Source organism: Lemur catta, chromosome 3, assembly GCF_020740605.2.
Source record: "Lemur catta isolate mLemCat1 chromosome 3, mLemCat1.pri, whole genome shotgun sequence".
Lineage (NCBI taxonomy): Eukaryota > Metazoa > Chordata > Mammalia > Primates > Lemuridae > Lemur > Lemur catta.
Window position 1 is genome coordinate 58849098 of NC_059130.1, and position 24742 is coordinate 58873839.

Here is a 24742-nt window from a genome sequence, read left to right on the forward strand (position 1 = left end):
ATGCCAATTATTTTTAAAGACCTCGTGTAATCACAGTTATATATTAGTCAATTTATGTGTGTACTCATGTTTTTGAATATCAAACTATTGTAGCTCTTACTTCTCCCTCTACTTCCCTTCTGCACACCCTACTTGTCATAATTGGATCAAAATCCTTACAGCCAATTAATATATTAAAAGTCACCCTTGGGGCTGTAGGTGCCTTCAATAAAACTAACCTTTGAAGGTGGAGAAGCCCAAGAGGCTATTATTGATCCATCCTTTTGTTCTCTATCTGTGGATATTTGAGTTCAACTAAAGTTCATTCTCTAGAGATCTCAGATAAAAACCAATCTTTATTGGTCAGGAATCTTTAAACACCAAGAACTACTGTTCTATTTGACATGCTTGACTGTCTTTATTTGAGAAGCTTCTTGGAACATATTAGATGTGAGCTAGATTCTTTAAAAGCATAAAACCATCCTATGATTCATAATAGAAAAGAAGAATCCTGGCCGGGCGCGATGGCTCACGCCTGTAATCCTAGCACTCTGGGAGGCCGAGGTGGGTGGATGGCTCGAGGTCAGGAGTTCGAGACCAGCCTGAGCAAGAGCGAGACCCCGTCTCTACTGAAAATAGAAAGAAAGTATCTGGCCAACTAAAATATATATATAGAAAAAATTAGCTGGGCATGGTGGCACATGCCTGTAGTCCCTCGGGAGGCTGAGGCAGTAGGATCGCTTAAGCCCAGGAGTTTGAGGTTGCTGTGAGCTAGGCTGATGCCACGGCACTCACTCTAGCCCGGGCAACAAAGCGAGACTTTGTCTCAAAAAAAAAAAAAAAAAAAGAAAAGAAAAGAAAAGAAGAATCCTGCTTAAAAAAATAGGGGAAACAGGGAGCAAGGATTTATATGTATTTGATAACTTCAGATTTCTTATATTATACCTAATTTCTAGTAGCTTCCTTTTTAGTGTAAGGTTTTCAAACTTCATTCTGTAGTGCTGTAGTCAAGAAATGCTATAGTTGCTTTAAAAAAGAATTTACAGGGCTGCCAGCTTGATTTAATCGGTCTCTTTGTTGTACTAAGTTGGCCAGGCAAATTTATATGGCTCCACAGACCTAAAAAATTTATGCCAGAACTTGCCAGGATAGAAGATAAACATGAAATTGGAGATTTACTCTCAACAACACCTAGAAAACTGTTCAAGGAGTTCCCTCAGACCTGATAGGAATAGATTATAAATAATTAAATCACAATACATTTAAAGTGTGACAAAGAGCAAAACTGTACTCAGTTTTCTTCCTATGAAGAGAAAAATATCACAGCCTCAGAATGGTGGGCAAAATAACACCCTTAAGGCACCCAGGCTTCAGAGAGATGTTTACTTTTCTAACTATAGAAAGGAGTGCCTCCTCCTCTTTTCCCATATATCTTTCTGTTAAAATAGTTTATTTCAAGTAAACTGTATTTTGGCTTCTAATTTCAGTGTTAGAATTTCAGAGTATAAATTCTTCTGTTTGACATCTGTTATTAGTCTTTTGCCTTAGCCCGTGACAGTCTTAAATACATATTGCATAGTAGAGTCTCAGATACAAAGATTTCATGGAGAATTTAGTGGGAGTGTTTTCTTTGTTTTAGGAAAAGGATGCAGTTAATTAAATCATAAAGAAAGTGTTACTATTGCTAGAGGATTATGAAAAATTGTCATTAATTTTTAAGTGAGTCTGCTTCTTTCAGGAAAAATGTATTTTCTGAATTCTGCTTTACTGGGCATAGTCTGTAGTAGTTATATGTGTCTATAGTATGTCAAGATGCATGGAAGATTCAAGGAATTTCAATTAACCCCACCCACAGGTTGGGATAGGCATTAAAAGGGATACCCAGTGAACTACATCTGATGATTTGGAGGAAGTCTAGGCAGAACATGATTTCATAGAGATGTGACACCAGTGGCTAGAAACTTGGGCAGCCAATTATTTTCATTGTGGGTGACATAAGGGGAAACCCAGAGAGCCTTGTAGGGTTATCAAAATCAGAAGTTTAGAATATATATACTCAGAAGTATGAGCACATATTTGGCAGTTAGGCCTGGCTTGGGTTTGGGTACTATAGTCTCTGTGAGAGAAATTGGCAAGAATAAGGTGGGACCCTTATCACTGAGGGATAGAACATGATGTTGTGTACCATATCGGGTTTTTAGACACCAAAAAAAGGCATACTTCAATTCTCGGAACTGGGGTAGAAGGTGGTAACCAGTCTTTAAGAATAAGACAGGCACGTGAATCTGAGAACTAGGGCCCAGCTTAGCACTAAGCCTGCCTTGATGCTAAATCTCCAAGATTTGGGCTAGAACTCCTCACATTTCTCCTGAAGCTTAAAATAAATCTAAACTATGAGGGTGGGTTGACCCTTGGAGCGTAGATAAAATTGTCCTAGCTGTGAGGTAAAGAAGGGCACAGAGACTGGGTCAACACAGAGTACTTCACAGTCTAGCCTTTTCTGACAATGATCTTGTTTCATTTTTGAAGGATTTTTAAAATATCAGTATTTCCTAGTAATGTGTATTCATGTGTAGATTGTGCAGTAGTAACTTATAGGGTTTATTGTAGTGTTTCTAATCCTAGAAAAGTTTGTCTGGTCTTACATGTTCAATGCTTAGTTTTGGAAAAATATTTATTTCTGTCATCAGTAATGCCTATTTAGCATATATCAAACCTTCTATGATAATTTTTTATCTCTATTTTACATTGAATATTTTGTTTCTAAACCTTACTATAGAAAGAACAAAATACATTATCCAGAAGACTTTTTGTATTGCTTTTATTTTTAAAAATTCTTTTTTTTTTTTTTGCTGACAGGGTCTCTCTCTGTTACCTAGGCTAGAGTGCAGTGGTGTCATCATAGCTCACTGCAACCTCAAAGTCCTGGTCTCAAGTGATCTTCCTGCCTCAGCCTCTCAAGCAGCTAGGACTTCAGGCATGTGCCACCATGCCTGGCTAATTTTTTCTATGTTTTATAGAGATAGGATATCACTATGTTGCCCAGGCTGGTCTTGAACTCCTGGGCTCAGGTCATCCTCCTGCCTTGACCTCCAGAAGTGCTAGGATTAAAGGTATGAGTCACTGCACCAGCCCCTATTTTTAAAAATTCTGTAAATATAGTCACTGTAACCATTTTATGGTCATTTTGGTCCTTGTATTTTCCTAATTATTTTATGCATGTTATTTTTGTAATTTCTTTGTAGAGCTAGGAAAATAATCCTTTTGCTAGACACGCTAAACAAGAAGTTTTCCATTGTTTAAAGATATCTAAGTATACTATATGGTATCTATGAGTGAGCTAAACTATTAATATCACTGTGTATTCGAGCATATTAAGTCTAATATATGTCTTTTTTGGGGGGGTGGTGCTGTTTGCCTTTTTTATTTTAATTTCAGCATATTACGGGATTACAAATGTTTAGGTTACATATATTGCCCTTGCCCCACCCTTAAGTAATATATGTCTTTTGGTCTTAGTGTTTGATGACTGCCATGTTTGATAACAGTAACATCATTAGACCCAGCCAAGAGAGAAGCTTGCTCTGGGGAGTGCACTTCAGAGGGCCCTGCGTATCACAAACAAATACTATAAATGTTTTAAAAAACACTTGAGTGTCTCTGTCACTCAGGATCCAGCACTTAGCACTGACACTTCATGCCTTATAATCCTAGACATCCACTCCTGTTACTCTGCATTAGTTATCTATTGCTATAGGACAAATTATTCCAAGTTTGTGGTTTAAAACAATAATATATATTATTTTTTATAGTTTCTGTGGGTCAGGAATTTGGTAGTGGGTTAGTTGGGTAGTTCTGTTACTCTTGAGGTTATGGCCCAGATTTTGGCTAGGGCTACAGTCATCTGAAGGCTTGACTGGAGGTGGAGGATCTGCATTTAAGGTGGCTTACTTAACTGAATGGCCAAATTCGTGCTAGTTGTTGAGTGGGAGACCTCAATTCCTCCTCATGGGGACCTCTCCACAGAGTTGCTTGAGTGTCTTCAAAACATGGCTTTGGCTTCCCCAGAGTGAGTGGTCCATAAAAGTAAGATGGAAGCTGTAGTGTCTTTCATGATCTAGCCTCAGAAATCACACATTATCACTTCTATATTCTTTTGGTCATGCAGGCAGCTATAATTCATGATGGAAGGGGACTACACAAGAGCATGAATACCAGCAAGCAAGGATCACTGGGGTCCACATTAACACTGGCTACCAGAGCTTAATAATGTTTAGGCCTCAAAGAAATTCTTCTGCACATCTCTTGCCTGTATCTTACTGTCTGAATGCCGTGAAGGTTTGTAGGTAGTACCATTGCTGATACTGGAGACAGAATCTTTAAGATTGTGTTGAGGATTTGAGCAGGCAAACAGAAGCACTTAGGTATGAGGAAAGATAAATTATCTAATTTTTTTCTCAGTATGAATGTAATAAGGTCTTGAATGATGAAATATTGTTTCACAGCTTCTATTTTTGGCTCTTCTTTTTTTCTTATTTATGGTTTTAGAGGTAGTAGAATTAGTGCAATATTTGCAACATTTGCATTCGGAGCCTGAGAAGCATTTTGCACTACTAAACAAGTCATATTATTATTAGATTTACATTTATATGGGTATGGACACAAAATTCATGAAACATGATAAAAATTTTTTATATTGACACCTAGATAGACATAAAATGCTAGAATGAAAAAGTTTTAAAAATACAGATATTTAATAAGATTAAGTTAAATTTTTTAAAAAGTAAATACAAAATTTTTATATATTTAACTTTATTATTAATTATAATTTGCAATAGAAAATAGATAGCCTTAGAAAATCTTCAAAGAGGTGATCTACTTAAATTTTTAAAAACTAGAACCATGGCAGTAGACTGATATTGAGCATTACCTACAGTAAAAATTGCAAATAAGACCTTATTCATTTTCTATTTAAAGAAGATTTAATTATCAAATTACTTTTCTATTTGTGTTGCTACAAAACAAATACCACAAACTTAACAGATTAAAACAACACCCATTTATTATCTCACAAGTTTATGGTCAGGGATCCAGGTATTACTTACCTAAATCTTCTGCTCAGGTCATAAGGCTACAATCAAAGTGTCAGCTGGGCTGCATTATCATCTGGAGGCTTGACTGGGGAAAAGTTCAGTTCCAGACTTACTCAGGTTGTGGGAAGAATTTATTATCTTGAGGTTGTAGAACCAAGGGCCCTGTACTTTTGCTGACTCTTGGCTATAGACTATCCTCAGGTCCAATAGAATAGCCGTAGTTCCCAGAGGTCACCCACAGTTTCTTACCATGTTGACTTCTCCAACAAAGCTGCTTACTTTATCAAACTCACAAGGGAACCTCCCAGTTCCAGGCTGCTAAGACAGAATCTTATGTAGTGTAACATAATCATAGCAAGGGCATCCCATCACCTTTGCTATGTGTTAGATGAAGCAAGTACTACCCATACTCAGTGGGAGGATATCATACAAAAGGGTGAACAAACTGCAGGTGGGAATAATTAGAGATTATTTTAAAGTCTATCCATCCCACTGATCAGTGGACATGAGCAAGAAAATTATTCACAACTGCAAGAGATTAGATGAAACCCCTGAAACACCATTCTTTATAACATAACATTTTATGACTGATTGAAATGATCTCAATATGAAAAAGAGAACTATATACAGTGTAGAAGCAACAGTGCAACTCTGACATACCCATTAGAAGATGAAGAGTACATTCAAGACATTGGCAAATTGGACAAAGCAAGGCAAAGACTCTAGATCTTTCCTGTCTCTACTGGATGATAATCCTGGAAAATGGCCATTACATCATTTGGTAGTGTGAAGGTATTTGGGGGAAAGCACAATGTGATTTAAATTTATGATTATAATTTTCTACTAGGCAAATATGACAAAGTATAGTATTTCATTTTGCACAAATTCTTTCAGGTGGAGAAAGAAACTGTGGAAACTGTCTTTTATATTCTAAGATCAAAGGCAAAGTAGTTTGTCACTACTGTTCCATATTTCACAATCAATCTTGAAGATTATTTTCCAGACACGAAGCTATGTGGCTATAGGTTCATGATTAAAAGAATATGGTACCTTATCTGTATTTAAAAAAAATGAAACACAGTATGCATGTGGTTACTAGAACTGAAACAACCAAATAAACAGCAAGCAAACAATGAAATATTCAACAATATAAAACATTGGCATAATGTTCTTTAAAAGAAAATATTATGTGTCTAATATATAGCGCAATAAAATGATGCTTTCTATGGCTTAAACAATAAAAAATGTTTAGATTTAGTAGAAATTACTTCAAAAATTGATAATATAATGATCAACATGTAAGAAAGATAAAAATAAAATAAATTACCTTTAGCACAGAGAATTTAAAATTAAATGTTTAATAGGTAGTAAAATGAGAGGAGAAACAATACATAAAAATTTTAAAAGTAGGTATTCCTCAGCTTAACTAAATTATTTCAGGGGCAAAATCAAGATGAACAGCTAATACTTATACATGTTGTTGAACTACCAGAACAGGAAGTTGAAATTAACAGATATTTTATTGTTTTTATGCTGGTTGTAGAAAGTACAGGTTTTATGATAAGTGAAGAATTGATCACAGTTCTTTCCTGTCTTCCCTCTCTCAGGTGGGGAGAAATCACTAATTTTGTGGGAAGCTGAGCTGGTGAGCAGCTCCTCCCACCTGCTTAGGGTGGCTTGGGGAGGTGGAATTAAGTCCCAAATAGCATATCCTCTAGGAATCCTGAGTGAATCCCTAAGGATATTTTCAGCAATCTTGTTCCTTGTTCACAGTGATTAATAATTTCTTTTTTAGGAAATTTATTAAAATATAATTCACATACCATAAAATTCACCCCTTTAAAGTGTATAATTTGGTGGGTTTTCATATATTCAGAGTTCTATAGCCATCATACTATCTAATTTTAGAACACTTTCATCGCCCTGAAAAGAAATCCCATACTCATCAGCAGTCAGTCATTCTCCATTTCTCCCCAACATCACCAGCCCTAGGCAACCACTAATCTACTTCATATGTCTATGTATTTGCCTATTCTGGATATTTCACATTAATGGAATCATGCAATGTGTCTCCCATTCTTTATTATTTCACTGAGGTTTCTGGAAAACCTACTTAGGATCTATATAAAAAAAATCAATCATCTCTAATGTTTCAGATTTATTACAGCATTTTTCCTCTTCTTTTTCCATTACCTGTGCATCATAAATACTTTCAAATATCCATATTAGGTCATACTGAATAGAATGATGTATTGTGGATTTATAAGCTAGTTGACAACAGAATTTGACTTCCAAGGATGCAGGTTCCTACTTGAATTTCAACTGACTTTGAAGGAGGTATGGCTACAATATGTTTGACTACACAGATGGTTTTTACATTATCCTCTGATTACAGAATAAGAGAAACTATGCTTCTAGTATGAGTTAACTAAGTTTTAGAAACATTATACCTTTTTTCCATTTTTGTTATTAGAAACATCATACATTTTTTGCCATTCTTTAACTATCTTTTAAATTTAACCCATTCTTATTTGTACTGGTGATCCAGTGATTTTTGGTAATCTGTTAAATATGTAATATTTAATACTGGCTTGCCTAAAGAGATTATGATAATCTAATGATATACTTTTATTTTGTTATTATGAATTTTTATAAATGAATATTATGAAAATGTTTACAACTGTATGTCTTCTAAAGTATTTTATAAATAGCCTTTTAAAAGTGAGCTTTAAAGTTGAGGAATGATCTTTAGAGAAAACTTTAGCATTTAATGTAAGAGTAGTTGAGTATGAGTTATTTTATAATAAGAAAGTTTGTTACTTTGCTATCCTTCATAGTCTTACAGTGTAGAATTCTCAGCAGGCATTTAGGACACTTTAATTTTCACCACATTTTGTGTTTGTAGTATTTGTGTATTATACCTTTCTCCAAGAAAATTGTACTTACAGGACTTTTTGTTTTACATGTTATATCTTGAAATGATGACTTAAAGTATTTAGTATAGCATGGTAGAAAGAGCATGGGCTCTAGAATTAGACTGCCTCCATTCAAATCTCAGTCCTACTCATCTCTAGTGGTCTGACCTTATGCAAGTGACTTGCCCTCTCTGTGCTTTAATGTTCTCAACTGCAACATGAAGATATTAATTAGTACCCAGTGACTAGACTTGTGAAGATGAAATGAAGTCTATATATATAATTATATGCATATGAAATCCTTAGCACATGGTAAGTGCTTAAGAATATTAGCTATTTTATTCTTTGTGGTGTGTGGATATAGGAACAGTGTAAAAGAGCAGAGATAACTTGAGACTGGTCAGCCAGAAATTGTGGTTATGTTCCCTCTCATTTAGTGATTTTCTATGTAATGATGAACAAATTTCTTCTCCAACTTAGCTTTCTGTACATATTATGTGACATGTAAAATAATTTTTATAAAATTTAGAAATACTGTAGTTAAAATCAATGAAGTGTTATGCAAAAAGTGCAAGTATTTGTTGCATTATAGTTTAGGGGCTAGGAAATAAATATTTTCTATTACTAATTTTTTTTATTAGAAAATATAGCAAAAAAATGAATTCTTTATATATGTTGGCTTTAACGGCATTCTTCTTCTTTCCCTGTGCCAGGGTTTTCCAGGTGACTTTGGAGACAGAGGCCCAGCTGGTCTTGATGGTAGTCCTGTGAGTACATTATGATGGTCCAATCTTGCCTTCTAACATCATTCATCCTCCATAGCAATTGCACTCACCATCCTCATTATCATATTTTTGAGTAAGCACTATTGGCCAGTTTCCTTACCACTCTGCATACTCTAATTTGTGATTTTTCAACATAGGAAATAAGTCAAAAGTGCTTTAGATAAACTTTGTCATGACAGACAATCAGTAAAATTATTTGGCCGGGCGTGGTGGCTCACGCCTGTAATCCTAGCCCTCTGGGAGGCCGAGGCGGGTGGATGGCTCGAGGTCAGGAGTTCGAGACCAGCCTGAGCGAGACCCCGTCTCTACTAAAAATAGATATAAAAATCATCTGGACAACTAAAAATATATATAGAAAAAATTAGCCGGGCATGGTGGTGCATGCCTGTAGTCCCAGCTACTCAGGAGGCTGAGGCAGTAGGATGGCTTAAGCCCAGGAGTTTGAGGTTGCTGTGAGCTAGGCTAATGCCACGGCACTCACTCTAGCCGGGGCAACAAAGTGAGACTCTGTCTCAAAAAAAAAAAAAAAAAAATTATTTGACCATGTTAAGTGTGACTGTGTAAGTAAAATATTAAAAATATGTGATCACAATATTGACTTTTATACATGAAGGTACTAATAAGCCTCATGTAAACATTGTCACTAGTGATCACTCTTTTAAACTCAGACCTGTCATAGATCTACCTTAGTGTTTTATAGAGAAGTTTTCTACTTTGGGATTATCCAAATATCGATACTGAGATTGAGGAAGAGTTACTGTTCTAAAATTAGTACTATAATTATATTATCAAAGAATGATGATGGGTTGCTACTTTTTGACAATAGGTGGATATAGCTTCACTTTTTGCCCTCAAAAGCATCCAATAGCTATCCCCCAATCTATGTCATACACATTTTCTTTTCATAAGATTTTAAAGTTCATTAGAATCAACCATAAAAACCTTGTAGCCTAAATTAGGAATAGTTCCTATATTTAGACATATGTAAATCATTAACATAAAGAGTTTGGAAATAGTTTATGTTTTACTTCTCTTTCCAAACTATAACTATATTAGCTAATTCAGCAAATTTAGCCAAGGATTTATTTGTTATAAGGCATGGCAGGTAAAAGAGGAATAGAACTGATTTTCTTATAAATAAGTTGTTAAAAACTTGAATAATACTGTACGTAGAATGTTTACCATCTTTTTCTTGCCCATGATTCTGAGGAGCTTACCATATCAAGCATAATAAAGTAAGCATTATTTAGTTTTTTTTTAAATATCATTTGTGTACTTGAGTACCTAGTGTAAAGCTATCTTATTTAATTTTTTTTTGTCAGTTACATATACATGAAGTCTCCTAGAGCTGGACTTCTACATTATTTAAAGTTCTCTTTTTGAAATCTGTTCTTCATTTAAACTATAATGCTTCTTGAAAAGCATTTTGAGTCTGTAAAACCTCCAAAATGCAAGAGTAAACTAGCTATTTTTAGTTTATTGGTTTATAATTCCCTATATATGCCTTTATTTCAAAATAGAACTTGAAATGCAAAAAAAGTGGGGGCGTGCTGTTTATGTTCCTTGTGCCACATAAATAATGTGACACTGACATGGAATGAATTAGGAATTAATATCTTAAAGACTAAAAAGTATTAACATAATGGCAATGAATTCAAAAGACCGATCATAAACCAGCTGGAAAAACGAGTATTGATAATTAAAACAATAAGATATTTATATAAATAATGTAACAATGATAATTTCTCACATTTGTATGGTGCTTTATAAAACGTTTTCAATCCCTTTTATACATATGAAAATTTTTATTATGATCTTTTTTTTATTTCAGATTATTATGGGGGTATAAATATCTTTGGTTACATGTATCACTTTTATAATGCTTGAGTCAGGGTTATAAGTGTGCCTGTCACCCAGATAGTGTTCATTGTACCCGTTAGATTGGTCTTCGCCCATCCCCTCCTCCCCCTCCCCCTATTATGGCCTTTACAACAATGAAAACAGATATTAGTATTCCTGTTTTATAAATTAGAAAAATGAAGCTTAGAGGATTTAAATATGTACTTGAAAAGAGTTGATAGTGTTTTAAACCATCTAAAAATATTTTTCTAATCCTATATGCTGACCATCTGACTTTTCATACAGTATATAGGCTAGTTCTATCCATAGTGTTGATTGCTGATGGGATTTACTTCCCTGATTAAATTTATAGAAGGCATAGAGAATTCTATCTCCTAGGCTAGGTAGTAGTCCTAGGATTCAAAAGCATGGAGCACTTTTGAAGAATATAAATCGCCACCACAGATTTACATTTCTCAGGAAGATGCGTAAGAGTAGCGAAGTTTCAGAAGTTAGCTGTAGCAGAGGGTAAATTTTGATGTATTCTTTCCTAGAAATGTTTGTCTTCATCTTCAAAAAATACCCTTAGTAATTGGGAATTATATTTAACAAATTTTGCACATTTCTTTTACAATAGGGCCTTGTAGGTGGCATTGGTCCTCCGGGGTTTCCTGGGCTTAGAGTGAGTATCACTAAATCTCATCATTTAAAAAATAAATTTTGTGTAATTTATATTGTTAGATGTGCAACTTAGGAAAATGAGTTTTAGTGTCATTGTTGGATATCAACCTTGATTAAATGTATTTTTCAACTAGATATGAAAATTAGAAGTATGGATCAAATTAATTCTATTTTATGATAAGCTAAAGTAACATATTTCTATAGACTTATATGTATGTATTATTTATACCTGTGTCAGTAATAGATACTTAATCAAGACTAAGTTTCCTCAAAAGCATAAAACATAGAACAACCATTTCTTTCCTTTGAGATAATCTTCCATAGCATCTAGTCTGGAGAGATAAACCTAAACAAAAACATAGGGCAACTGTAGACTTTTGTTTATAGAATAAAATTGAATAAATGGTTAGGATGAACAAAAGTAGGAGCTAGACTTCACTGATGCCATTAAACAGTTTAATAGCTAATTTATTATTATACTAAAAATACAAGTTACTGTAATATTTGTCCACCTAATAAGTTTTTATACAGTGAATTCAACTCTGAGTTTCATTGGAGTTTCTGAAGTAGACAAAGCACAGTTTAATTAAGTTTTTGAGCCCAGATTTGAAGCCATGTGATCTAAATCCAGAGTCCAAAGTTGTGTTATACTACCTCCTTAAAACTTACACTACCTTAAAATATATATTATCTACCTTAAGAGATTTTTTAGTCTTTTATAAGAAGCTCTAAATGAAGATGGGACGCAATGGACCAGTTTTTCTTTGTTTTTTTCCTCTAAACTTAGAATAGAGTTCAGGCTGTAGATAAGTAACCAATCAATGGGTAGAGAAAGGTCGTAGGTGAAGAGAGTTAAACTCCAAAGATGCTCTTCATACATTCTTCATTTAATCTATTAGCATTGAGTTTATTAGCTTAAAAGCCTCTGTTGTTACTCTTAAGTTTAAGAGCACAATTTTGACATGGCCCAAGATGATGTCTAATCTTGGTTTCATTCTTATCTGCATCTTGAGGATGTGCTCTGTGCACTAGCAAAGCTGTTCATTCTAGGATGCCATGCAACATCCCTACTCCAAGGCCTTTGCACTTCGTCTACCTGAAACACTCTCCCTCTGTTTTTCTGCTTAATTAACTCTCATTCATCTTTCAACTTGGGCACAAAGACACAGTTCCTGGCACATGATAGTGTTCAGTAAAAATAACTCACGAAAAATAACTAGGGTTTTCTATCCTTTCTCTTTCTCTGCTCACCCTTCAGTCGATGAGAAGAGGTTCTACAGAAAAAGAAATGACTAATTGACTAATGATACTGACAATCATCTTTGTCATCCTCATCTCTTCTACATTGATATAGAATGGTACTTTATACTTTTCAAAGTAGTTATATATATACATATATATAAATATAAATTGTTCCTCAATGAGTTGTAAAGTAGATTGAGCAAGTATTATTACTTCCATTTTATGTTCATTACTTTTTAAAATCAAAACACTGTGAGCACCTACTATATATCTGAACTAGATGCTAGGCCTAAAAATATAACCAAGTTAAGATTCCTATTTTGGAAACATTACAATCTAATGGCATAGAAGGAAAAATAAGAAATGTAATGTATTATGATTACTGCTATAATAAACTAAATGTAGTATCACTGAGAGAGGAGCAATTTGTGTTATCTCAAAAGTCAGAGTAGACTTCACAAAGAAGATATTTTTTAAACTTTGTCTTGAAGATTATATATGAGTGGGGTGGGGTGGAAAAGGGAACGGGGTTCTTTAAGCAGAAGAATGATGTGTTCAAATACACAGAAGATTGGGGAAAAAAATGAATGTTTGGGAAATGGAAAGAGAAGTAGTGGGATTGTACCTAGGAAGTATGGGGCGTTGAGAGCAGAATGGAAGTGAGGTTTGGAAGTAACTGGGAAAGATTATGAAGAACTTTTATATTCCATAGGAGACAGTTGTCTGCTTGCCCACAGCAGCAGCCTCTGCTTTTTTCCTCAGGTGCTCCCTTCCAGGAAGTATGGTTTCTGACAAGAGATGCTATTGCTTTATCTAAATTATTTTTCCCATGCAGCTGGTTGTTATTGTCATTTGCTTTCTTAGTGACACTAATGATAGTGATTATCATCCATGAGAATAGTGGGTATGGTTGAAAAGCCCAGTGTGGAACTCACAGTCCTTTCCATAATATACACAATATGTTCACATGAACTCATTAATTGCCCAGTGGCTGCTGTTTTTAATATAAAGAATGTATCCTTTGGGTCTATTTCTTTGACTTTAACTCAAAAGTTCTCTATTTTTTATAGCTCTGACTTTAACTCAAAAGTTTGCTATAATTTATAGCTGTGTGGGATGCTCTTCTGCCTCTAGTGCTATATCCCAGACACCCTTAACGCCCATGCATGGAAATACTTCTTCTGTCCATTCCACCTTCTCATGGGAGATGAATGTTGTAGGTAAGGAATGCTGAGGGACTTTCAGGTTACCTATGAAGAACTGAAAATTGCTTTTAAGCTACCATGGATTGCTCTCAGAAAGCTCTAGTTTCTCAGGACTAGGATTTCAACTCAACTTGTTACATGCCACAAAAAGCTTGGTGTTTCTTGGAAATTTCTATTCCATGTTATTCAATTTTTACTTTATAATTCTCTGTTTTGTTAAGTCCTTTATAAAATACATGTTTTTTATATCTCCTAATACTATTTTGTGATTTCCCTTTTAGAGTCACCAAAATGTAAAATAGGATATTGTACATACAAAGTACATTCATGTGAAGACGCAAGATTAAATGCAGTAATATATTCACTAAAAAAAAAGTTAAGACTATGACATTGTTCAGGGAGAAAAACAACAGGACACAAAGATTTTTTTTTTTGTAACATATTTCTTTCCATATATACATGGATTATTTTTACAAAATTTCCAGACAGAGATGTTTATTGTATTTTTTGAACCTATCATAAGTTTTAAAGCTATGAACTTTGAATAAACTAGCCATGGTAATCATCAGAATAACTTTTTCCTATTGACAGAATTTGAAATTATAAGCAATGATGTATTCATGTTGCATATCTATTAAGTGGGAAAGTATTACCCTTTGCCTCTAACAGTCTCATGTATTTCATGATTAAAGATGTTGGAAATGATTTATCTTAGTTATATTTCACAGACTTTAAGACTCACCCAAAAGTAAAGATGTCATATTTTCCATTCTGAAATTTGTACTATACAAATGTAGACTATTAGAAATGCTGTTTATTGGGAGATAGAGCTGTAGAAATCACTGTTTAAAATTTTATTTTTAAGTTAATTAATTCCTTCAGTGTTCATTCTACACTTTATTTCAAAACTCTTATGTACTAGTTACTATATTGGACCTGGGAAATAAAAATTGAATGAAACATGCTTCTGCTCTCACAAAGTGCACAGACTAGGAAGACAGAAAAAAAGTACAGTGCAGTGCACTAAGTAGCGTAGTAGAAGGACATTCCAATACTGGTAACCATATCTTCAAGGGCTCCGAGTGTGTGGTAGGGGAGAGTGTGGAAAACAGTCCGTTGTGGCTAGAATGTAGGATTCGGGGGAGGGAGAAGGGATGGGATAAAGGTGGGAGGACACATGGAAGATGAGGAGCCTGGAAGGATTGGTGGAAACCCGAGGTAGAGAGGGCCTGGGATGCTATCCTGAGAAATATGGAGTCTAACTAACAGGGGCAACATTTTCAGCATTTCACAGATACCACTTTAAAAATTCCCTAACATTTGAAAATGATACAAGAGAAGTTTGAATCAACTTGTTCTAGGTTGAAGAATGATATGGAAGCCTGGCATAGAGAGATAGTGAGAGAAAGGACACTGAAGGCCTCAATGACACAGATTATAACTGATCCCAAACCTTCAAGGGATGCCATGTTTTCTTCAAATTTTTCTTTCAACTACACTTATTGGTGCTATTTTCCTTTGTCTTCTAAAATTACCTATTAAAAGAGTTTTCCTGAGTCTCTTGCTTGCAGGAGACTAATAGTGGTAGTTATGTTTTTGAGGACTTGGAGCATTAAATTGAGAACCTTGACATTAGAGACTACGTCCTTTATATCTTTTCTTCTTCAACACTACAGTGTCTGGTAGATATTATGCCCAGTAAGTATTAAATGATGAATAAATTAGATAATCCCAGAAAAGTAGAGCCTTTTGTTTACTACTCAGTTTATCCCTGAATTTATGGTAAATTTTCTCATTCTGCAAATTTCAAATCATAAAATCAAATCATTGGAATGCCTGGCACATAGCAACTGCTCAATAAATATTTGCTGAATAAATGAATAAAATAAAAATCTAAGACAGTCGAATAAAGTATTTATTGAATACTTCCTGGGAACATGGCAGTAAAATATTTAAGATGTTATCTAGTTGGAGAAATACTATAGGATGAAAGTCATGGGCAGTATTATAGGAGCTCAAAGGAGGAAAGAATCCTTGTGGACTAGACTAGTATGAGAAGGTTTCAGGAAATGGGATTTCAAACTTCACTAAAGTTTGAAAGATTGGGATGATTTGTAAATGTGGAGAGGAAAAGAAGTTGTTGAAGAACAAGGCATATGTGGGAGCTTAATGAGATGACTGTTTTGGATTCATTCATTTATTAATTAATTCTGTCACATTCTCTTTCTAATCCTAGTAAATGCTTAGTGATGCCTTTCCTATTGTTTTCAGGGCAGTGTTGGGTCTATGGGACCAATTGGACCTTCTGGAATTCCTGGCCCAATGGTATGGTTCAATTTACATAATGGGCATTTCTCTTAAATTTCCCTGTGATGTCACAAAATATCACCTTTTCTTTTAGGGCCTTTCAGGGAATAAGGGACTACCTGGAATCAAAGGTGATAAGGTGATTTAAATATTAACATTATCATAAAGATAATTTCTAATGACATTTGTCTTTTTCTTTCTTTTGGGTCAACACAACTTATAAAATATTATATTTTTATTTATGGGGTCTAATTTGTACTATCCATTATATTAATTTCTCTCAGAAGTAGGAAAAATAGAGAAATTATGCTTCTATAATTAACATTTGCTTTCTTATGATATTGCCACATTTGTGATACTTAAGTGTCTTTGTATGACATTGTGCTTTCTAGGGTGAACAAGGCATTGCAGGAGAGCCAGGAGAACTAGGGTATCCTGGAGACAAGGTAACATTTTTACTATTATTTTTTCCTTTTTTTTTTTGAGACAGAGTCTTGCTCTGTCTCCCAGTCTAGAGTGCTGTGACATCATCGTAGCTCACAGCAACCTCAAACTCCAGGGCTCATGTGATCGTGCTGCCTCAGCCTCCCAAGTAGCTGGGACTACAGGTGTGCGCCACCACGCCTGGCTAATTTTTCTACATTTTTTAGAGACCAGGTCTCGCTCTTGCTCGGGCTGGTCTCAAACTCCTGGCCTTAACCAATCTTACTGCCTTGGCCTCCCAGAGTGCTAGGATTACAAACGTGAGCCACTGTACCTGGCCACATTAATTTTATGTAAATATGAAAAAGTATAAATTCAAAAGAAAGGAGTGCTCGTTATTTTACCTATGTATTTTGTTAAGATACATTATTAATATGGTTTTGAGTTTTGTTTAAAACAATTTTTTCTCAATTTTTTTTTAGTATGCCTCCATGAATTTTTTTTTAGTAGTTTGTAAATAAAGGTATATCTGCCTTTTGTGATGTATTAGCTTTCTCTTCCCTCTACTATTCTCTTCTTTTAGGGTGCTGTTGGTTTGTCAGGACCACCAGGGATGAGAGGAAAGCCAGGACCTCCAGTAGGTTTGAACTTTTACTTTGTTCTTTATGATTAATAGAATGCAGGCTATGGCATGAGTCTTGATATTATTGATGTATATAGGATATAAGCCTACTGGTCTTGCATTTTCTCTCTTCAGTTTTAGAATATAGCTGATCCCTTAATGATTTAGTTCACATTCCATAGACTATTGTACCTTCCTTATGTCTAATCCCTAGCCAACACCAAGTTTCAGTGAGGTCTAAAGGGCTTAGTTATGTTATTCCTCTGGATGATCTATTATAGACGGTATTTAAATTAAACAATGGGCTTTTAAGACAAAAATATAAAGCATCTTAAATAATATTTTAACTTTTTCAAATATAAGTTTTATTAAGGAAAACATTCTGAAAAAATAATACCATGTCACACTCTGTTGTGGGCTCAAATATTCTAATTCCTTGTCTTTTTTCTAACCCTTAGGCATCTATTAGGTGAAAGAAGAAGAAACCTTATATCATAGTTAACATAAAATCCAACAAATTATAAATGTAAAATTACTTAATAATTAATATCATTTAAATAAAATGATTAAAACATGAGTCAAAATATATCTCTGAGTATTAAAAATCATAATAATTATTATAACTAACACTGAGTATTTACAAAGTTCTAGGCAGTATTTTAAGGACTATAGATCTAATATAATCCTCACAACAATCATATGAAGTTACTACTATTATTATTCCTATTTTATATATTAAGGAAATTGAGACACAGAGTGTTAGATAATTTGCCCTAGGCCCCATAGTTAGTAGCTGGCCATCTGGGAAAACCTAGGCAATCAGGTATGTCAGAACCCGTGCTCTTTCCCACTAAGTCGTACTGTTTTAGGGTTTAATATTTTAAGATTGTTTTAGGGTTTTAATATTCATTACAATTCTAAGAAAGTGAAGATGATTATAGGTATAAAAATTGGATAAAGGTGATTATAATGTGTTAATGTAACAATAAGATGTACATTTAAAAACAAGAGTGCTGTTTTCCTGAGAAGTTTATCATGTTCCTTCTAACTCCACTCTCCCATCTCTATATTGTTTAATTTTGCACCTCAGGAAGCAGTATTAAGTTACAGAAATTTATGTACCCCATTCTTTGTGACTTCTAACAGTAACAGCATTTTATGTACATCTCTCAGGAATTATTTAAACTGAAGAATAATTTTTGGTATCTGGTTGATGAAATGTTAGTGGTGACCTTTGCTTTTACTAGTTTTTTGCCCTGGACTTACAGCAGTTAACCCAGTCAGGCATGTACCCAGACTTGTACCCTTGAGTTGGATCTTAGAAACTCCAAAGTGCATAAATAGGGTCATGAGATTAGGTCATGAAGCTAAAAAATAGCTTGTGTTTTTCAAGGATGATTCTAAACCATATGACAGGGACATCTGATATCTGCAGTGATTGGCAAAATAAGACTAACTTTTTACATCTTCATTTTTTTCTAATGTGACAGTTTTCTAAACCTTTGATAATAAGAGGAAATGATACAACACATTATCTAAAGCCAATACTAACAAGTAAATGATATGACTGTTATTCTCTTATGCTTCACAATTAATTTCTTGTAAAAGCTAAAGTCAAATATACTTACACAAGGCTAATCATTTTAATTTTCCTTACTCTATTCAATGTATATTGATAACATGTTTATGGGAGGAAAAAAATCGCTGTTCTGAGAGACAGAGACTTGGATTCTAGTCTTAGCTTTGACACTTAACCTACTGTGACTGTGGGTATTTAACCACTATGGTATCCAGTTTCTCATGTTTCGAATTAAAGGCAGACTATATCATGTTTAAGGTTCCTTATAGCCCTGTGACCATGATATTTTTCTCTTTTAGTAATAGTGCATATCAATATTTTGCTAGTCTGAACTAAAGAAGAGAAACCTATTTCACCTTTAACACATTATCTTAAAACCTTTCTTTCCAGAAAGAAACTGCAAGAAATGCTAATAAGTTCTTTTAGGGCAGGGAGCAAGAGATGGTGAGAGTGAGGCTTTTACTTGCTCATTTTTTACTATTTCTGTACTATTCTAATAAAAAAATATAATGTCAACAGGGATTACTTTGGCAGGGAGATAATTGGTTATTGTTTATTTTATCAAACCTTTGAAAAATATACACTTTAGGCTGAAAATAGGATAGCAACTCATGAATTAATATTGGTGGGAGGGCCTTCCTTGTCTTTAGTCTCTCACTTTATTTATTACTTGTTTTATCTTATTAATAGAAAAAAAATTATAGATATTTGACCTGGAGACCTTTCTTAGTTATGGAAGGAGACACCTGTTTGCTGAAAAGTTGCTTATGCAGAATCAGTTATCATATTAAGAAACAAACTATCACACTCAATTATGCAAGTTACTGCCTACCTAAAACATTTGTTTACTATCATGGAAAGAATGCCAAGAATGTCTTTCATATTTTATAGATCCTATTTTTGATTTTCTATCATTTAAGATATTGGTGTTACTGATATTGTTTCCAAACAGATCTAATTTGTAACGTGAAAGAATATTTTCAAGATATAAGAAAGAATGTCCTGATCTGGAACATTTTTACAGTTCTGGAATAGGGAAGCTTTTCTCTGCAAGTATTCAAAAAATAGAGAAAATTACCACTATGAAGTGGCTAGTAAATACTCTTTTCTTGAGACAATTCTTATGCTCTTTCCATATTTTACCTAGAAGTTTTTGTCATTTATCAAGGTTTACTTAATATTGCTCAATTCTCTAAAGGTCACTTGAAAACTCAGTTTTATAAAGGAATTTTGTCATTCACATGACACTTGCAATTGAAGTTTTGTAAAATGAAGAATTATTTTAGAGAACAAATGAAGTTATTCCACAATTTATGTTTTTAAAGATCTGGTTGTCAACCAGTTTTTCTGAAAACAAAGCCCTAGGGTACGCAGTTTTTTCCTGTTTGAAAATTTAGCTTCTTAGTTGGATTTTGCCACTAGAGGGCCTCAGTGAAAACCCCATTTCTATCTCTTTAAGAGAGGTGCTTGTCATTTTAAGAACTTAAGACTCCCTTACATATTGATTCTGATGGATCACAGTTTTTGTCTTTGTTTATTTGGAAATGGAAACTTAAATGAGCCTTTGCATAATATTTCATTACCTTTCTATAGATTTGATTGCGGTAGTTATATTGTATCCTGTTTTATGTCCAGATACCTTAAGAACTGAGCATGGATTCAATGCATATGGAAAACTGTGCTTTAGTTCTTGGAAAATAATCCTATATTATATCTTGAAATTTTGTGTATTCTGAGGCCTAGAAACTTAACATGACAGAAATAATGAACTTGATAGTTATTCTTATGAAAATGGGTGTCTATGTTCTACTGTTCTTCCCTATTCCGTACTTTCACCTCCTGAGAGCATCGCCAGTCTTCTCTAGTTTCGGGCTTTATATCCACTTCTCTCTACTCTCACTTTCTTCTCTGGCCCTGTTTTCACATCTTTAATATGAATGTCAGGAACTGGCTTCAGAAATACTGAAACTGAAACCTCTAAACTTCAATTAAAGGATCAAAACAATCTAGGAATTCTATTAATAGCTATCAGCCAGAAGAGGAGTAAGAATATGGAAAAGAAGGATTAATAATTGTAAAAGTAGTTGACATTTAATAAGTACTTCATGTGCTAGTCACTGTGCTTAGTACTTTACATATATCGTGTCATTTAATCCTTGCAATGACTCTTTGAGAATGTTAGTACTGTTATTATTACTATTTTATTGATGAGAAAACTGGGGTTTAGAGAGATTGAGCAACAAGAATTTCAGTCCAGGTTAGTTTTAATTACTAATCCAGGCCACTTACGGCATCAAAGGGGAGAAGAATTTTCAGAGACAGTCCTTGGACTCTGGTTATTTATAAAAGCAGTTCCTCATCTGGAGTTCCTTACTTTGTTGAGGCAAGCTTTATTGTCTTACCTCTGGGAAACACACACACACATGTGCACACACATACACTTTTTTGCTTGACTTGAGCACTTAACTCATTAATTTGTTTATATCTCTAACACTTAAGAATAAATACATATTAAATCTATAAACATTTTATTTAAATTAGTTTTGCAGTAATGATGGTTACCAATTAAATCCCTGAAAAGTCATTAGAACTTTGTTTGAAATAATGTAATGAGTGCTATTTGCTTACTGTATGCCTGTTTCCTCTTTTAATTGTATTTATTAAGTTAATGTTTATACTTTGATTCTCCTCCTCCATTTTAGGGCCAAACAGGTGACCCAGGACTCCAAGGACCATCTGGGCCTCCAGGACCAGAGGTAAAATACTGATGGAAAGATAATAAATGTGAAACAAAATGGTGGAAGTTAAACTTGATTTGTGAAACATGTTTTAACATAGTATGCTTAAGAGTCTCTTTAAAGTTTATATCTGTGTAAATAGTTTGGACTAAATTTTTCCATTATGTCAAGAGGTATGCAACAGTGATCCTAAGGAAACAGAAAAATGTATTAGTCACATTTGACCCTGATTATATCAAGTTGATTTGTGTGTTCTGTATAACCACTGTTAATAACACATAAATCAACTTTCAGGATGTAAACACTACTGAATTGTTAATGCAAAATGCTTCTAATTCTTGGTATATTCACATATATCACTTGGGTCTCATACAATGTTCTAGAATAAATACAATTAAGTATGTAGTACATATATCAAATTTGTTTGTATATTCTGTAAAACTTTGACTTTGGCTTAATGCTTAATATAAAGCGGCTTTCTTTTCTGAAAGTTGACATAGACCGTAAGCTTCTGAGATGAAACATTTGGGTTTTTTTTAATCATATTATGAATCAAAGATATACTACATGGAGATGAAAGTTCTGAAGGTCACTCTAGTTTCAGAAATATGTAACAAAAATATATGTGTGTGTGTGTGTGTGTGTATTTTTAGACACACACACATATAAATTTATGCATAGACCTCTAATTCAGAGTCATAGATGCAACAGTAAAGCTGAGAAAATGGATTTGGCTTCAGAGTAAATAAATCAGAGCAAGAAAGTCTCCATAGTCTCAGAGCAGTAGACAGAGTTTCTAGGAACAGTATCGTACTGATGCTTTCTCCTCTTTGTAAACTATAGAACTACTGCTGACTCCACAGCTGTCTTTTAAGGTTGACTGATTTCTTCTGCAAATGCCTACTCTTCCTTATTGTCTAATTTAAAAACACATTAGATATTGATAGTTCAAAACTGTACAAAACTACATTGTACTTAATTTTATTAATAGAGAGCTAATAGGAAGTAAAATGTAGTATATTGATGTCATCATTGTGAGAAGGAAATTGTTTTGAGTGATTAAAACTTCAGATTAATATAAGGTTATCTCTTTATATGAACCTACATTCTTTATTTTAATCATTGTTAATAAAAACTTTCCTAGAATGAATAGTACTTACCTGTCTTCTCATACTGAGGATACAGACTGTAATTTAACTTTCATTATGTTTAAAGACTATCTTTATGACTGTGAATTATCCTATTACAAATGCAGTGACAGATGGTGTATGCCCTAGGAAGGACTGTGTTGCTTCCTTGCTATCAGTATGGTTTGGGGTCATTTTCTTCTGTCTCATAAAGCTTGGTTAAAGGATACATGAGCAATATTTTCACTTACTACTTGGTCTTCCAAAGATATTTCTTTTTTTCTCTATTTTCTTTGAAATTTTATAATTTGCCATCAACATTCAAAACATTATTTCATTATCTTTGATACTACTGATACAAAGTCCTGAGCCCAACCTTGTCAGACTATTCCCATTTTCCTTTTCACTTGTATTAAATTTTTTCATTGGGCTAAAGATGTAACTTGTACTATCTCAAGAACTGGTGCAAGATTGTTTTGAGAAATGAAGCCTAATCCAAAGATTATCACTTTTTCTTGATCATAAAAATACAGTCCATAGGCATCCATATATGATGTAACACTTTTATCCATATCCTTTTCAACATTAAGCTTTTAATAAAATTGCAGGCCCAAGAATTTAAAGTAGTATGTTTAATAGTAAATCAATCCTGAAAAGTTTCTGTTTGCACAGTGGATGAATTTTCTCAGGTAAAGCTTGTCATGTGTTTCACTAAATTTAGACTTTATCCTGTAGGCGTTGTCCGAAGATTTCTAAGCAAGGGAATGGAATCATCAATCAGGCTTGTGCTTTAGATGTATGTGCAGTAGCAGGGGGAAAGGTAAAAGAGAAAGAGGAAGGAGGGGTGACAAGGAGACTAATTGAGGGCTATTTAAAAAGTTAATGCAGTAGAGAAGGGGATTAATGACAAGGTCCTGTGACAATAGAGAGGAAAGCATAGCTTCAAGAGAGAATTAGAAAATATAATTCAGTAGGGGAGCGGGAGGAATAAAAAAAAATATAATTCGCAGCACATAAACCATTCAGTTCCGTTCATTCCATTTGTGAGACAGAGGTGTAAAAGAGGGTAGAATGTGGATCATCATTCTAAAAATAGAGAATAAAGGAAGAGGAGAAGGAGCAGGAGGAAATTCAAGGTAGTTGGAAATAATGCTTTGGTTTTGAATCTGTTAGGGCTGTAATGCCTATAGGACATGTACAAAATTAGTCTAATAAATGTATAGAAACTGCAGCCGTGAAGCTCAGAGAAGATTAGACTACAGACACATGCTTATATAATCATCCACATTGAAGTGTTAGATGAAGTAATTGTAATAGATGAAATCATTTATGGTGAGTTTATAAAACAAGGTTTGAAAATATTAATACTATACCTGGAAACTTACCCCCAGAAGGCTGCACTCTTTGTCTACAGTGCAATAAGGTTTTAAGTTGTTAATAAAAGGGTGGTAAAATAAATTTTGGTAGATGAAAAACACACTCCTAAATAACTCCTGGTCTGGAGAGAAAAAAATCACAATGGAAATTAGAAAATATTTAGAACTGAATGAGAACAAATCATTATAAAAACTTCAGAATTGCAGCTAAAGCAACACTTAGAGGGAAATTTATAGACAAATCTATTTCTCTCAAAAGAAAGGAAGATAAATGAGTTTTGTAGATCATAATTGTACAGATTTGTTTCAAAAGGAGAAAGAAATTGAAAGAAGTCAAACAGGGTAGTGTGTTTTCTCTGAGATTTAGGAGACTAAATCTAAAGAGTAAGAGGAAGATGTATGAGGAGGGAGCAAGAGGAGTTCTATGAAAATTAAGAATGACAGGGGAGTAATAAAATAATTTCTGAGTTGTGTTAAGGTTGAAATGTAAAAGGCTTTTGCCCAGAATATAACCACAAAGCCCTGCAAGTTTTATTGGAAGTGGATTTCAGATTTGAATCCAAACTTATTACTGGCCAAAACAATGAAAGGGGATCAGTTATGGGATTCTCCTCTCCTGGATAAAAAGATATTAATTATTCCAAAGGAGAGTAGCAATTCTCTGTGTGATTTCCATTTTTCAGTATAGATAGGTTTTTTGTTTTGTTTAGTTTTTTTTCTTATTGAGTGGGAGTCACTCTATTGCCCAAGCTGGAGTTCAGTGGTGTGATCAGGGCTCACTGCAGCCTCAAACAACGGGGCTCAAGCAATTCTCCTGCCTCAGTCTCCTGA

The 24742-nt window shown here is 34.0% G+C and overlaps 1 protein-coding gene across 1 annotated transcript in view; it reads left to right on the plus strand.

Annotated features, from left to right (window-relative positions):
• Nucleotides 1-24742, plus strand: part of COL24A1 (collagen type XXIV alpha 1 chain) — a 330570-nt gene that overhangs the window by 90108 nt on the left and 215720 nt on the right. Inside the window, exons 13-19 of the mRNA XM_045547618.1 lie at nucleotides 8701-8754; nucleotides 11249-11293; nucleotides 16011-16064; nucleotides 16141-16185; nucleotides 16439-16492; nucleotides 17053-17106; nucleotides 21373-21426. Coding sequence (XP_045403574.1) covers nucleotides 8701-8754; nucleotides 11249-11293; nucleotides 16011-16064; nucleotides 16141-16185; nucleotides 16439-16492; nucleotides 17053-17106; nucleotides 21373-21426 — 360 coding nt within the window. The remainder of the gene's footprint in view (nucleotides 1-8700; nucleotides 8755-11248; nucleotides 11294-16010; nucleotides 16065-16140; nucleotides 16186-16438; nucleotides 16493-17052; nucleotides 17107-21372; nucleotides 21427-24742) is intronic.